Genomic DNA, 15,352 nt, shown 5'->3' with positions numbered 1-15,352 from the left:
GTTGCAATGTGTTGCAAGTGATCGGGACCTATATTGCTTAAGCATAACACCAATACATTCTCAACTTTTATCGTCATTTCTTCTATTTAACCGTCCCAATCTCAGGATCACCAGCCCTAATCCATTTCTCTCTCTATTAGTCTTTCCTCTATTTCTTCTTCTTCTTCTTCGCCATGCATTCTTCCCAATTTCACCATTAATTGATCGCACTCCGATTCCTTCACCATGTTCGAAGCTCACGTAAGAATCTTATTCGTTAATCTCTTTTCCGCAACAATCTCAAGCTTGGTTTTCAATTCTAATTTCCTCTGCTTGAGTGCGTGCAAGTGCGATGTCTATTTACTTGTATTTCCATGTCGGACTTCAATTTTAATCTTAATTTTGAATATCAATTTGCTTCTTGCGTTTGCAATGTTGCTTCCTATTGCTTGTTGTCTGTTGATTTTGAGTTGGATTTGAAATTTTCTTTGCGTCTTTTTGTTTCGGTTGGCTTGATGTGTTCTCGGTGAATCCTGTGACGAAGGTGATAGTGATGTTGCTTTGTTGACAGGTTCTGCATTTGCTTCGAAGATATTTGGGTGAATATGTACACGGACTCTCTACGGAGGCGTTGAGGATAAGTGTCTGGAAGGGTTTGTATTCTGTCATTTTCTCACATTTTACTCACTTTGTTTACTGCGTCTGGTGGATTCGGGCAAAGTTCGATAAATAGGATTAATGATTATTCTTTATGGTGTATTATTTTACTTACACATTCTATACTCTGTATGGACGCGCGCTGCTCCACTTTTTTTTTTTCTTTTCTGATTTATACCAACCTGCGACTAACTAATTCTGTTAAATGTTTCCCTAAGTTCTCAATTTATATCTGAGCGTATAGTCAAATTTTTTTCCAACTCTTTAAACCTACTAAAACTTATTGTTGTTTGGATAACGTTGGATTTGTTAGTTTGGAATTATTTTCTTCTTAATTTTATAATTTATAATTCACTTTAGTGGTTTTATGAGCACTAAGGAAAGTCAAATATGCTGGAGTTATGCTCTTTTAACTGGACTGCTGGCAGTACATTTGATTGGAGTGCAATTTTATTATCCATAGAATGAATTACTGTTATTATTATTTTTTTTGCTTGGGCTTGGTTTTCCAACTCTTATTTTGAGGTCATTGGTTTCTTAAGGTCTGTTCTTTGATTTATTTATTTGTGATGAAAACATGTGCATGTATATTCTAGATTTAGTTTCATTTTCACGTTTGTCTATATTTTCATTCTACACATTTTATTATTTATGCATTTTTTCTGTAAAACCTAATTCAAACTTGTGCGGGTGAATATCTTTCATTGCACGAATTTCTTATAAAACACATTGTTTTCATGCATATTAATTTTCACATTACTGCAATGATTTTCTGTATTCCATTGAGATCTCATGGTAGTTGTTATTCCAACCAAGACATTATTGATGTCTGCAGGTGATGTTGTCCTGAAAGATTTGAAACTGAAGGCAGAGGCACTAAATGCACTAAAATTACCAGTTACGGTCAAAGCTGGCTTTGTTGGTACAATTACATTAAAGGTACGTTCAGTCATTTAGCATCATTTGTTGTCTGAGTATTGTTTTACTCAGACAGTTATATTGTTGATAATCAATTAGAATGTTGTCAATTTTTCTGTTATGTATAAACTAGTTAGTTTTAAACAGCTGTTACTATGACAGCTGCTACAGTTAATTCAGCTATACGTAAAAGTATTGTGTACTCTGTTTGTGAGTAACTTACAGCAATGACAAATTTAGTTCCTCTTTCTATCTTTCTCTCTTCGCACTTTATCTTCTTTCTCTATATCTCCGCACTTTGTCCATGAAAGTAAGTTTGAACCATTACTGATTGAAGATGTTGAAGCCTTACTTCTTGCACATAAATCTCGCTTATAAAAGTTTTGAAAGAAGGTTTGGATGGATGCATCCATTTTAAATCTAACTCAAGGTTCTTTTCCTAAATGGATTTACAAAATGAAGAAGACAACACTATTGTTCTACCACAGAAGACACAAAATCAAGAAGCTGAAGTACTTGTTATTATCTTTTTGTGGTGATTCTGGCTCTAGATATCAGGGTGGTGGCAGTGGGCATGGAGGCCAATTTGCCAATATTTAATGTCAAGTGTCTTAACATGGACTTACGACTTCTTTTTGCTTTCATTGGTTTGATCAAAGTTATCAACCTCCTACTCACAATTGCATTGCATTTCGTTATATTATTTTTGTCAATGCTTTTTGGTATACAGTTCTTGGAATGTTGGTTTGAATCCAATTGAACTTCACAAAACCGGTTTGTGAAGTAAGGGTTGTCCCACTTGTATTTTGTATCTTTTCACTATCATTGGTTTGATCTTATATGTATTCAATGTGAGATAGGGGCTTTTCCGAATCCTAGTATTTCCATTTTTATGTTTTTCACTTTCTCTTGAATTCATCCATGTGCTTTCAAATGGGTTTTTATTTGATTTTTTTGTTACTTATGTGATATAGGTGCCATGGAAAAGTTTGGGGAAAGAACCTGTGATTGTTTTGATTGATCGTGTGTTTGTTCTAGCTCATCCTGCTGCTGATAGTCGGACTTTGAAGGTACACTAGTATTCTGTATTTGGTCTATTAGGTGTGCTTGAAATTTTATTTACAGCTTATTTGAATATTGTGACATAAGCACTAATGAGTGTTTGGAAAGCTTATAAAAGTAACTTATGATGTGTCCATATTTTACTTTCAGATTATTTCAATAAAACAACTCAGGGAAACAACTTATATAAAAAAACTAACCATAATTTCTCTTTGGATTATGAAAACATGTTATTCATAAGTGCTTATTTGAGTGGTACTTGTTTAATAAGCACTTAAGTGAACTGTTTACCAAATTGTGCCCTTAACACAGATCTATGTCTTTTGCTAATTGAGTTTTGTTTTGTCATAGGAAGAGGATAGGGAAAAACTTTTCGAAGCCAAGCTTCAGCAGATTGAGGTCAGACTCTATGTTCATTTTGTTAAAGTATCTTATTTATTATGGTATATAGTTGTTTGTTTTGTCAGTTGATTGTGTTATTTGTAATTATCTTTTTCCTTGTATTTTTGTATGCCTATTTTTGGGCATGTAAACAATATTTTCTATCAAATTATATATTGTTGAGGGAATTATTATTTACCTGTTTGGGTTTTTGTGAAATCTTCTGGAAACAAAACCCACTTTAAATTTTTGAAATTATAATGGTGATATAGAAATTTACTGCTAATGTTGTTGAAGTATCAAGTACCAAGTGCCAAGTAATATAAGTAGTAGAATGTTGTAGTCCTTGGTCTTATACTTTAGTGCATCTTAATTTTTACGAACGTCTTAGCAGTGGTGGTGAGCAACTATATTTCAGCTTCTCAAGGGCTTTTTCCCTCTGCATGAGCAGAAAATCCCTAAAAAGGATATTGAAGATAACTGAAATGCATTTTTCCACAATAGTTGTGAGTACTGTAGGATTTATATTTCGATGACTGTAGTTGTCTTGTTGGCTCAGTATATAACTAAGTTCTCTAACAGAAACTGTAACATAAACACATATAATGGATATAGCTACCACATACACTGATAGCCCCATCAAACTTCGCGTGCAGGTGAGACAGCATGCCTAAGTTTGACACACAGCTCATTAAGTTGCTAGGTGGACAAAGGCTTAATTAGGGAATTAGCAATCTGATCATAGCCAAGTATATGGCAAACACTCAGCCTTGGAAAGAACTTAACCTTTTCTCTGTGAAAGTGAAGATCCAACTCAAGATGCTACTTCCTTGCATGAAGAACAAGTATCTGATATATATATATATATATATATATATATATATATATATATATATATATATATATATATATATATATAACAAGTAGGTTTTGCACTGAAGTCACTGATGAAGTCACTGAAGTCACAGGTTTTCAATTGTTGTGCGAGCCATGCCACAATGGTCTTCTTGGTTGTTGATCTAAAAAACGATTCCAAATTCATGACCATACTAGTTCCTAATTGACAAGTAGCTTTGAAACTATTTTCACCACCATTGTTGCATCCTTGACCTAGATTTTGGTTGTGCTTAAGATAAATTAATGATAAATAAAAGAGACAATGTGTTTTAGAGGGCTTGAAAAGACATCTCTTATGATCTCATATTTATAATAATAGAATTCTGATGCAAAAACTGTTCATGGATCCAGCACAAACTGACTAACAACACCAATTGCAAAAGGTAGATCGGGTTTGATAATAGTAAGATAAATAAGTTTTCCAACCAGTCTCGTGTATCATTTTGGATTAGAGAACGATTCACCTTGTTTAGTCACTAACTTTTGATTTGGATCCACGAGACTGTTTACTAGTCTACAATCAATCATATTTGTCTCTTTTAGGATGTCTAGAACATATTTCCTTTGAAGGATTACAACACCTTTTGCTTGAGCTACTTCAATTCCCAAAGTAGTATTTGAGACTCCTAAGATCCTTGGTTTGAAAATGTTTAGACTAATGTTTCTTCAAGTGAGATATTTTAGCAACATCAATTTCTGTATTGACTATATCATAAACATATATTATTAAGTAAATACATTTACCAAGAGAGGTTTGACAATAAAAACTGAATGATATGCTTCACTATATTGCAACCCAAAGGTTTGAATAATGTAGTTAAGTTTTCCAAACCAAGCGCATGGTGATTGTTTGAGGGCATAGAGAGGGCGACACAACTTACAAACCAAACCAAACTCCCCTTGAACAAACCTTGGGGGTTACTCCATGTAGACTTTCTTTTCTAGATCTCCATAAAGAAAAACATTTTTAATATCTAATTAATGAACTGACCAATGATTAATTGTTTCCATGGTAAAGAAACAATGTATAATAGTCATTTTGGCCACTGGAACTATTAGATATAATATCTTTATCTTTTATCTGTAGTTAGTTTGTTATTATTTCTTACTTGTATTTTAGGCTTATCCCATATTTCTTCTATTATAAATAGAGGACCTTATGTGTATATTCAACACAAGCGAGATTAATCACGTACATAGTCTTTACTATATTCAACATGGTATCTAGAGCTTGAGGTTTTTTTAGGAAAAATTTTGTTGTCTTTGCCACTACAGTGGTGGCGCCATCTACCGCTGTCGGCGACACCGTCATCTATCGTTGCCATTACCAAAGTTCCAGTTTTGACCGACGATCACACGGTTTTGATTGTTTCGGCCATGTGACGACTGTGCTGTAAATGTCACCTTCATCGGAGCTCCTACGCGCTCTCAATGCCTTTTGAAGTTGTGGATATGCTTCATTTTCCGTCGTGCATGGTGGCACGCCTTGTCTTCTCTCAAGCAGAGATTTAGAGCGTTGATGTTGCTCTTTTCTCTCTTTCATGTTAGTTGTGCGTGGTCGCACGTTTCGTCTCCTCTCAGGTAGCTATTCAGAGCATTGATGTTGCTCTTTTTCCTTTTTCAGGTGCTTTGATTGAGAATCTTGGATTTTTAAGTTTTCTCTCTCCTATTCAACAACGACTTCTTTTGTTTGACATGTGCATATATGCTTTTTCTCCCGTGGAAAAGATTAGTTTTGTCAGTTTATTTATAGTTGTGGTGACTTTTCAACAATGATCTCTTTATTCACTGGATGTCGAGAATGTCTTCCTCAACGACAATTTGTAAGAAGAGATTTATATGGAGCAACCTCTCAAATTTGTTGCTCAGGGGAGTCTTCTGGGTTGGTATTTCGTCTTTTATGTTGTCTCTACAAATCATTAACAATTTTGTGTCACTCGAGTGCAGAAGCATATATTTTCACTAAGTCTTTATTTATTATATTAGTAACAAGCTTGACACATACGATTTGTATGCACCAGCTTGAAGGGGAGTGTTAGATATATTATCTTTATCTTATCTTTATATTTTATTTTTAGTTAATTTGTTATTATTTCTTATTTGTATTTTGGGTTTAGTCTATATTTCTTCTATTATAGACAGTGGATTCCATGTGTATATTCAACACAAGGGATCCCATACATAGTTTTCATTATAGTTAACAAGAGTCATCAATGTGAGCGTATCCTTTGCAACCAATCATGTCTTGAGACGATAAACTTCGCCTCTGGGGCCAACTTTAATGGCATAAACCCATCTACATCCAATTGTCTTCTTTCTAGGTGGATGAGGAACTAACTCCCAGGTGCTATTTTGGTCAAGAGCCTACATATATGCAATCATGGTATGTTACCATCTAGGATAATCAAGAGTTTCATTCACATTTTTGGGAGTAGAAATAGAAGACACCGAGGATAGAAAAGAACAATAGAAAGATGACAAATTGCTATAACTAAGAAAATTATAATTAGGAAGTGGATTACGGGTAGAATGAGTACCTTTTCAAAGGGATATGGGCCTGGTTGAATCATAATCACTAAGAGCCGGGGTATTGAGTGACAATGGAGAAGAACTTGAAGAAGAGTATTCTTCTTGTAGCATTGGACTAGTCATTTGGGTCTTGTGTTGGTAGTTAACGAGTAGAGGTGAAGATGGTTAAGAAGAATTTTGATAAGGACTTGGATTGTCAAAAGCACTAAGAATAGTGGATTCAACTAATAGTGTAGGGAGGATATGTTGGATGGAATGAACGTCTTGAACAAATGAAGAAAAGTAAGAAGTCTATTCAAAATATGTGACATTAGCAAACATGTAGTAGTACTTCTTGGTTTTAGAAGAGTAATACTAATACCCTTCTTGATGTCGAGAATAACATAAGATGACACATTTAATAGCACGAGCAAAGAGTTTTTTAACCTTGGAGAGAAATCATGAACAAAACATGCACAACCAAACAAATGAGGAGGCATATGAAAAAAGAGGATCATTTGGAAAAAGAATGGAATAAGGAACTTTATTGCTGAGAGAGGAAGACAACATGTTAATTTGAAAAGAAACAATTAGGATAACATTGCCCCAATGATTGACCAGTATGTTAGCATTAACCTAGCATTAACCAATAGGGTATAAGCAGTCTCAACCAAGTATCTATTTTTTCTTTCTACAATACTATTTTGTTGGAGTCTAAGAATATGTAGAGTGATGTAGAATGCCATGTGAACTTAAAACTTCAGTGAAATTAGAGGTGAAGTACTCTTTGGAATTGTCATTTTTTAATTTTAATTACTTGACCAAATTTATTTTTGATTTCATTCAAAAAGGATGTAAAGATAATCAATAGTTCAAAACAATCTTTCATAAGATCAAAACCCAAGTACATCTTGAAACCAAAAGATGAGACATGACTTAGTTCCCAAATGTCATAATGGATAACAATAAAAACAATATTACATCTTGATTAAGATCTTTTAGGTAAAATATATCTAAAATGTTTTCCTGGTTCATATGACTCATATTCTAATGTCTCATATTCTAATGTCTGGAGACTACTAAGTTAATGGACTATTTTTCTTAATTTTGACTAGTCATTATGTCCCAAACGATAATGTAAAAGTTTAGGAGATGGAGATGCAAAACAAGAGACATGTGGACTAGATCCAAAATAGTATAAACCTCTAGATTCACATCTTTCTCCAATCCATTGCCTCATACCATGTTCTTGTGTAACAGTAATTGGTATTAAAGGTATTGAACAATTTAAAGACTTGCTTAGTTGCCTTAATGAAATTAGATTGAATGGACAAGTATGAATTGAAAGGACAAATTTTAGGTTTAAGGAAGGAGAAAGGGAAACTTGACCCACCCATTCTTTGCAACCATTGGCTAAAGTTATGAAGTGAGGATTTTTTGGAAAGGAAAGAGATGAGAACAAGGAGTTATTACCATAAGTGTGGTTATGTACTTGGACTATTCACATATTGTGAGATGCAAGCTATTGACAATATGGGATTTGTAGATGGTTGTCCCAAGCTATTCAATTTCAATCTTAGATATTCTCGGTATTCTTTATCGGATAACTTGAGTTTAACAACTTCAACTTCAGAGATATTGGCTATCTTGTTAGGAAATCCATTTAAAGAGAAATAATTCTTTTGAATGTGTAAATTGTGTCACTTACTTTATGATATTAAGTAATCTCCACATGTTTGGTTTGGAAAATTTAGCTACATTATTCAAACATTTAGGTTGAAACACAGGGAGGCAGATCATTATGTTTTCTATTGTCACACCTCCATTGGGAAATGTGTGTACTTAATGTTGTATGTTGACAATATAGTCATTACGAGGAATGATGCTGCTAGAATATTTCAATTAAAGTAACACCTATGTAGTCATTTTTAGACAAAAGATCTTGGAAGTCTCAAATCAAAGGTAAGAGTTGTATTTTGTCAAAGGAAATATGTTCTTGACATCCTAGGGGAGACGAGCATGGTTGATTGTAATCCAGTGGATTTATTGTTGTTGATTTGAAATAATAGATGTCCTTGACCTAACAGGTTTGTATTTCCTTGATAATTAGGGTGTGAATTATTGAGTGGAAGGTAGAAAACTGTGATCAAACTTGAAATAGCAGAAAATAACACTGTAACCAGTATTGAACACCCTTCACAGTCGTCCCCACATCCTCTAAAACTGGTGCCGTAGCCACCTTGAAAAGAAGACTAGCCACAAATTCGTTGACCTACACTTGAGTACCATAGTTAGTCAATGTTTGAGCTGTAGAAGATTCTTCATCATTTCTTGGAACAAAATTGGTTAAGGGTGCATGTGTGAGGTTAAGAGAAACAAAAATCTAAAATAGTATTTCTATTGGTATTTTTGAAGATGACTCATGTGCAAGAGTTGCTTCAACTTCTATAGGAAGAGGTTTGAACTTACTTTCAATAACATAAATAATAGATTGATAATCTTGAGGCAGCCCTTCAGGAATAGCATCAATGTGTTTTGGAAATAGGATCTTATATAGAAGAAAGACAGGAAATTGGACAGTTATCAAAAACCTGTACAGGAAACAGAACAAACAATGTCTCTGGTAGGCGCTGGAGGTGGGGGTTGAGGAGCAGGATTATTTTCTGAATCATTGGATTGTGAGCTCTTAATACCATGTTAGAGTTAAGAGAACGAGCAAGAGTGAGAGAGAGCAGAAACAGAAAAGGTAGTTTTCTTGATACAAAGAATGAAAAGAAGCAAAGCTGTGAAGCAACAACCCATAGAAACACCTATAACGTAAACTATATCTATCTAAATGCAACAATAACATGATTGAACCCATGAAGGATGGTGTTATGTAAAAATATTTATCATGAGTGGAATGGGGAGTGTGATTTACCCTATTTTCTTTTTTGGAAAAAAGAAAAGGGAGGTTTGATTTACCCTATTTGAACATGTCTGCTTCGTTCTGTTTTTTTCCCTTGCCTTTACACCATTATTTTATATCAATGATTTTGTCCTTTCATGCATAATCAGTTTTTGATCTTCGTTTAACATTTGTTCCATGTATTAGTCTCTTCTTTTTTAATTTGTGTTGGACACAATGTCTTTTCTTGGCTTAAACTAAAAGTTAGAACCAACTCTCAATTGAACTAAGCCAATCTGTTTGTGTTACAGATTTGGATTCTGTTCATATACCTTTATTTCGTAAATCGACTTTTGTAACATGATTTTGATCTATGGTTTTTTTTTCATATGTCTTCATGCAGGAAGCAGAGTCAGCTACACTGGACGCAATATCTAAGTCCAAATTGGGAAGTGTATGATGTCGTAATCTGGCTATTGTTCTGAATACATTTGTTTCTGTGTTTTAATAATTCATTTTTGTCATCAAGTTGTTTACTGTAAGTTTGTGCATATATCTGTACTTTGTGACAGTCATCTGTTTTATTGAAAATAAATCTGAATAACCATGTTTTGTTATGATTGTGTTTTAGAATAAGTTATTGTTAAATTGTGATCATGTTTCATGCTTTGTTTTCATTTGAGGCTATATTTGGAGTCTGATTTCGGTGATTTTGGAGATGAAGAGGCTGTTTATCTTTACATCTGTAAGAGTACTCGTAGAGGAGTATGTCTCATTAAAATTTAAACGATCAGGAAACAGATGCACTACTGAAATGTTATTCATTTTTTGGTTTCTTTTAAAGGGTGTTGAAAGTTCATGAGACAGTGAACATATTTTCTCTCTTTCTATACAAACAATCACAAATACACACACACACTGAAATAACAAGATTGTTACTATTATCTCACAGCCGTCTTCTGGAAATTCGTGGCTGAGTTCTCTAATTTCTACAATTATTGGAAACCTTAAGATATCAATCAGCAATGTGCATATCAGATATGAAGATTCAGTCAGGTTGGTTTATAAGTACCATTTTAATTTCCATAGCACAGTAGAAATGGACATGGAAAATTGACATTTATTTATTTCAGCTTTTTAACAGAGGAAGTTTTGGTTTTGTTTATTTTCATTTTCTTACGCACAAAAGTGTTGTTTGCAGTAATCCAGGCCATCCATTCTCTTCAGGTGTGACATTGGCTAAGCTTGCCGCTTTTACAGTGGATGAGCAGGGGAATGAAACTTTTGATACAAGTGGTGCTTTAGACAGGTTGAGGAAGGTGAAATGTTCCTCCCTAAGAAAATTTTATCGACAGCATTGAATGTTAATTTTAACTTGACAAACCAAATTTAGACATTCCAGGATTGTTTTTGATGCATTAGAGCATTATCTTTTAAATGCTATTAGAGTTAAGAGATGGAGATAGAGAGAGAGAGAGGAGAAAGAGAAACCAAGGGTAATTTTGTATTGATAAATCAGTTGGAATTGTTGCCTTTCAATGTGTAGGGCTTTTAATTTTAATGTTTGTCATATACATAGGATAGGAAATAAATGTGCTGTCTGACAGGCTTGTTAGTTTGGGTCTGGTGGGTTCTAGGGTAGAGTTTGCTTGGTATTGTTAGTTGAGCACTCGTATTACGCAAGACTTTTTCAGTAATTGGTATGGGTTACTGGATTATAAGTTTTCTTGATTCTACATGGGTTTGGTGGACAACACTATGGTTGGTTTAATATTTTGTTTTATTTTTTTGTAATGTATTTAATGGTTGGTTTGGTATTGGAGCTTTGAGGTGCTATCCTTGTTGGGATTTCAAAGCTTCATAGTGATGCTTTCTGGAGTGAAACCTTTTATAAAAGCATGTACCAATGAAAACAAGGATTCTCTTTATATAGAGGATGAAAAGAAACAAAGATGTAACAGAACAAGTGATAGAAAAACCTATAACAAAAATTATGTCAAACTGAATACAACACTGTCAAATGTCTTTTATGTTGTTGTTTGTATGCTTATGTTCTTACTTTTGTATTGTTTGTTTGTACATAACTATTTTTGCAATATGCAGAATTTAGTGGCCCCCCTACACATGGTGTAAAATATGATTCTGTTATCTGTATTTTTAGTAACTGACCCAGCTCATTAGTCATCTACCAGCTTCTGGATAGTTGATCCAGCTGTCTTGCAGATATAATATCTAGAGTTATCTGCAAATTAATTATCAGCTAGTAGCGTCCAGTTTATAGCCTAGCCTATCTGTATATAAAGGTCTTAACGTTTTGTCTCTATGTAATCAGAATACATTCAAATTTGATGAGCATTTTCAGTTCAATTTCTCTGGTTGTTCACCTGGTATTCATAATTCTGGAATAAAATGGAAAATCTTTTTCTCTATTCTTCTGATAGCCAGATGGTTTAACAAAGCCATTGCTTGGTTCATAAAATATTTATCCACTTTGATATAGTTTGATCCTTAGTACATATATTTTTTGTTAAGTAGTTTAGCTTACACTTGAAGTGGGATTTTGTATTGTTACAGTGAGTGCAACTTATTTTTTGTCTGACGATTATTTGTTCTCACTACAGTCCGTGCAACTGGAGAGACTAGCTCTTTATCATGATTCTGACCACCTTCCTTGGGAGATTGATAAGAGATGGGAGGACATCACTCCACCAGAATGGATTGAGGTTTATTGTACTTTGTTTGATAACTTTAATCTTCTTATTCTATGAGCTACATATATATAATTGTCAAGAGCTTTTTCTTACTGGTATGTTATGCGACTTTTGTCTTATTTTCACATGTCTTTTATTTTTTCATTGTGGTAGATATTTGAAGATGGCATAAATGAGCCCACTGATGATCCTAAGTTTGTATCTAAGTGGGCTAGGAATCGTGGATACTTGGTTTATCCTATCAACGCAGTTCTACAGTATCATCGGCTTGGAAACCAAGAAAGAGCTAATCCGGAAATTCCATTTGAGAAAGTTACGCTTGTCCTCACAGAGATCTCACTTACTCTTACAGAGGTAGTTTATTTCTTAACTATTTGATACTTCTATTGAATCAATGATGATTTTAGAGTTAAATAGGATCCTGATTAAGGAGATAACTCTAGAAGCCTGTTTCTATACTTTGAATCTTCTTCCTTGTTTGTAAGATAACTTGCCTGAATTGAATATTTACTGGATATTGTAATTTATATTTTTAATTTTTTTGCCAATGTAGGTTGGAGTGGGATAGTTTTAGTACTTGACAGTTGTTGCTTGCCTATTGTGTCCATTTACAATTAAAGCTTGGGAAAATTTTTTTCTTTGGTTTTTGTCCTTAGTCATGTTATGTTTATTTTTTTTTTCTTTTAAATTTGTACTAGAGTATGAAGGGATTCCTTGTTGGATGGTCATAGGAATTGGAAAATGATTGAGTGATTCCTCAGCGTCCCATATTTTCTTTATCTGATTTGACCATATTCTAGATTTTATGTTATCACTTGATTTCATTTTTTTTTTCTTTGTTATCACTTGATTTCATTTTATTTTTTATTTATCACTGGATTTCATTTTTTCTTTGTTATCATTTGCTTCCTTTTATATTTTTTATTTTGATAAAAGGAGAAAATTTTATTAGAATGTTGTGTATATAAATGGGATCACCAGAGATCTCCAACATACATTAGTTGGATATGTCATGATGTATTCATATTAATGAATTAGATTCAGAACATAAGAGTAATATGTCTGGTATGACGCCAGATAAATAATACTCAAAATGTTCTGACAATTTGCTTTCTAACTTGACTTGCTTTAACTGACCCTTTGTCTGCTTTGATATTGTTTTGACTTGTTGCTCTGTGAATTATAGTCTCAGTATCATGATTGGATTAAACTTTTGGAAGCTGTTTCAAGATACAAGACATATATGGGAGTTTCTCATTTACGACCTGCAGTTCCCATCTCCAAGGCTCCTTGTTTGTGGTGGCAGTTTGCTGCGCAGGCTTCACTCCAGCAGCAGCAGAAGTGGTAACTTGAATTTTTGTTGTTAAAATACGTCATCTACATTTTATGTTTATTGTACATGGAGAATTTTGGAAAAGATTGTAGAGAATACCATTACTTGAAATGTGAGAGAAGATACTTATTCAAATTGATTAATCCGAAATAGTACATTAACATCTATATATAGAGAACTTTAACCCTAAAGTATCTAGAACCTTCTAAAATCTTCTAACAACTTCAAGTAGAGCATTTAATGTCCTACTAACAACACTCCCCATTAAGCTTGCATGTGAGATTATGAAATTGCTTAGTAGGAAGAGCTTTTGTGAACATATTTGTAATTGATGCCCAGATGGAATATAAGTAGTGATAAGACCACTATTCAGTTTCTCTTTAATAAAGTGTCAATCTATCTTTGTGTTTGGTCCTATCATACTGAACTAGATTGTGAACAATGCTAATAGCTGACTTATTACCACAATAAATAATCATAGGTTCTTCATAACCACTTCAAGATCATTCAAAATAATTCTCAACCATAACAATTCACACACTCCATGTGTTAGGTCGGAATTCAGCCTCTGCACTAGACCTTTAAATAATATTGTGTTTTACTTTTCTAAGTTACCATATTTCCACCCAAGAACATGCAATATCCTGAGGTAGATTTCCTATATGTGATAGACTGTTAGAGAATGGAGGGTCTATGAGAGAAGAAAGGGAAAACAGAGGACTTAACTGCTAGTCAGTTAAGTGGGTTTGGGAAAAAGGCCTATATAAGGACCTCTTTGTTGTATCAGTTAGTTAGTTAGACATTTGTTGATTTGTTGACCGGTCATAGCACCTGGTGAAGGAGGTTAAGCTCCTGGACTATTCTGTATCCTAGTTTCTTTCTTGTGAATACACATCCATTATTCATCCCATACTCTGTGGTGTTTGTCTCTGTGAGGGTAAGAGTGTGAGTGAGTTAGAATTCCTACCTGAATCTCTAACAAAGTGGTCCGACTTGCCGGGTCTGTGCGGAGGAGAGAGGGTGCTATGGAGGGAAGGATGAACGTTGTTGAGGGGCGATTGGAGCACATCGAGATGGCGGTGGATGGGATGAAAGCGGAATCAGCGGCGAATCGGCAAGAATCTATTGCCATGCGCAAAGACATTCAAGAACTAATGCGGATGATGGGGGCTCGCGCCAAAACAACTGATGACCACTCTGACGGAAGCCAGGGGTCTGTCAACGATCACGGGGGTGGCCGTCCCAATGATGGCGGAGGAGCGGTGGTCGCTAGGATCGAGCCACAGAGAAGCACTTCGGGAAGAACGAGTCCGGCCGAAAGCAGTGGGTCGGTGAGACAAGACAGAGAGACGAGGAATGTGACGACGAGAAGCGGGAATGTCGGCGGAGGGGAGAACAGGGGAAGAAACACACGTAACCTACCTTACCCAGAGTTTCTGAAACGCCGGGATGTGTCTTTCGGTGCTTTCGCTGGGGGGGACCTTTCAGCCCTGGCCATCAGTGTCTGGAGAAGAGTTTGCGGGTGGTGTTATTGGCCGAAGATGAAGAAGGTGGTGACGAGGGGATGGAGGTCGAAACAGAAACCCCATGCATGGAGCTGTCGGCATTTTCGGCCGGGGGATTAACCCAGCCCAAGACGCTGAAACTGCAAGGTCGAGTGGGGAAAAAGACGTTATAATTCTGGTTGACAGTGGCGCCAGCCACAACTTCGTGAGTAGACAGTTGGTGGAGGAATTGCAGCTTGCGCAGGAGGACACCCCTCCTTACCAGGTGAGTTTGGGAGACGGACGTAAGAAAAGGACCCGTGGATGTTGCCCGAAGGTAGTGGTCGACATGGGGGGAGTTGCGATAGGGAAAAAATTTTACTTGTTCGACCTGGGGGGTGTCGACATGATCCTAGGAGTGGAGTGGCTGGCCAAGCTGGGGGAAATTACCCTCAACTGGCGGGAGTCCACCGTGGCGTTCAAACATGCAGGGAGAAGGGTGGTTGTTAAGGGCGATCCGAAGTTGGGAAAAAGG

General features: G+C 35.3%; 1 protein-coding gene across 1 annotated transcript in view; it reads left to right on the top strand.

Annotated features, from left to right (window-relative positions):
• LOC108330540 (uncharacterized) overlaps nucleotides 1–15,352 on the top strand; it is a 76,844-nt gene continuing 61,492 nt past the window's right edge. The window contains exons 1-11 of the mRNA XM_052871764.1: nucleotides 1–240; nucleotides 551–632; nucleotides 1,472–1,575; nucleotides 2,529–2,624; nucleotides 2,968–3,015; nucleotides 9,693–9,743; nucleotides 10,242–10,345; nucleotides 10,491–10,608; nucleotides 11,911–12,012; nucleotides 12,154–12,354; nucleotides 13,187–13,344. Coding sequence (XP_052727724.1) covers nucleotides 226–240; nucleotides 551–632; nucleotides 1,472–1,575; nucleotides 2,529–2,624; nucleotides 2,968–3,015; nucleotides 9,693–9,743; nucleotides 10,242–10,345; nucleotides 10,491–10,608; nucleotides 11,911–12,012; nucleotides 12,154–12,354; nucleotides 13,187–13,344 — 1,079 coding nt within the window. The 5' untranslated portion in view covers nucleotides 1–225. The remainder of the gene's footprint in view (nucleotides 241–550; nucleotides 633–1,471; nucleotides 1,576–2,528; nucleotides 2,625–2,967; nucleotides 3,016–9,692; nucleotides 9,744–10,241; nucleotides 10,346–10,490; nucleotides 10,609–11,910; nucleotides 12,013–12,153; nucleotides 12,355–13,186; nucleotides 13,345–15,352) is intronic.

Source organism: Vigna angularis, chromosome 1 (assembly GCF_016808095.1).
Source record: "Vigna angularis cultivar LongXiaoDou No.4 chromosome 1, ASM1680809v1, whole genome shotgun sequence".
Lineage (NCBI taxonomy): Eukaryota > Viridiplantae > Streptophyta > Magnoliopsida > Fabales > Fabaceae > Vigna > Vigna angularis.
This window is presented reverse-complemented; position numbering and strand designations above follow the sequence as displayed.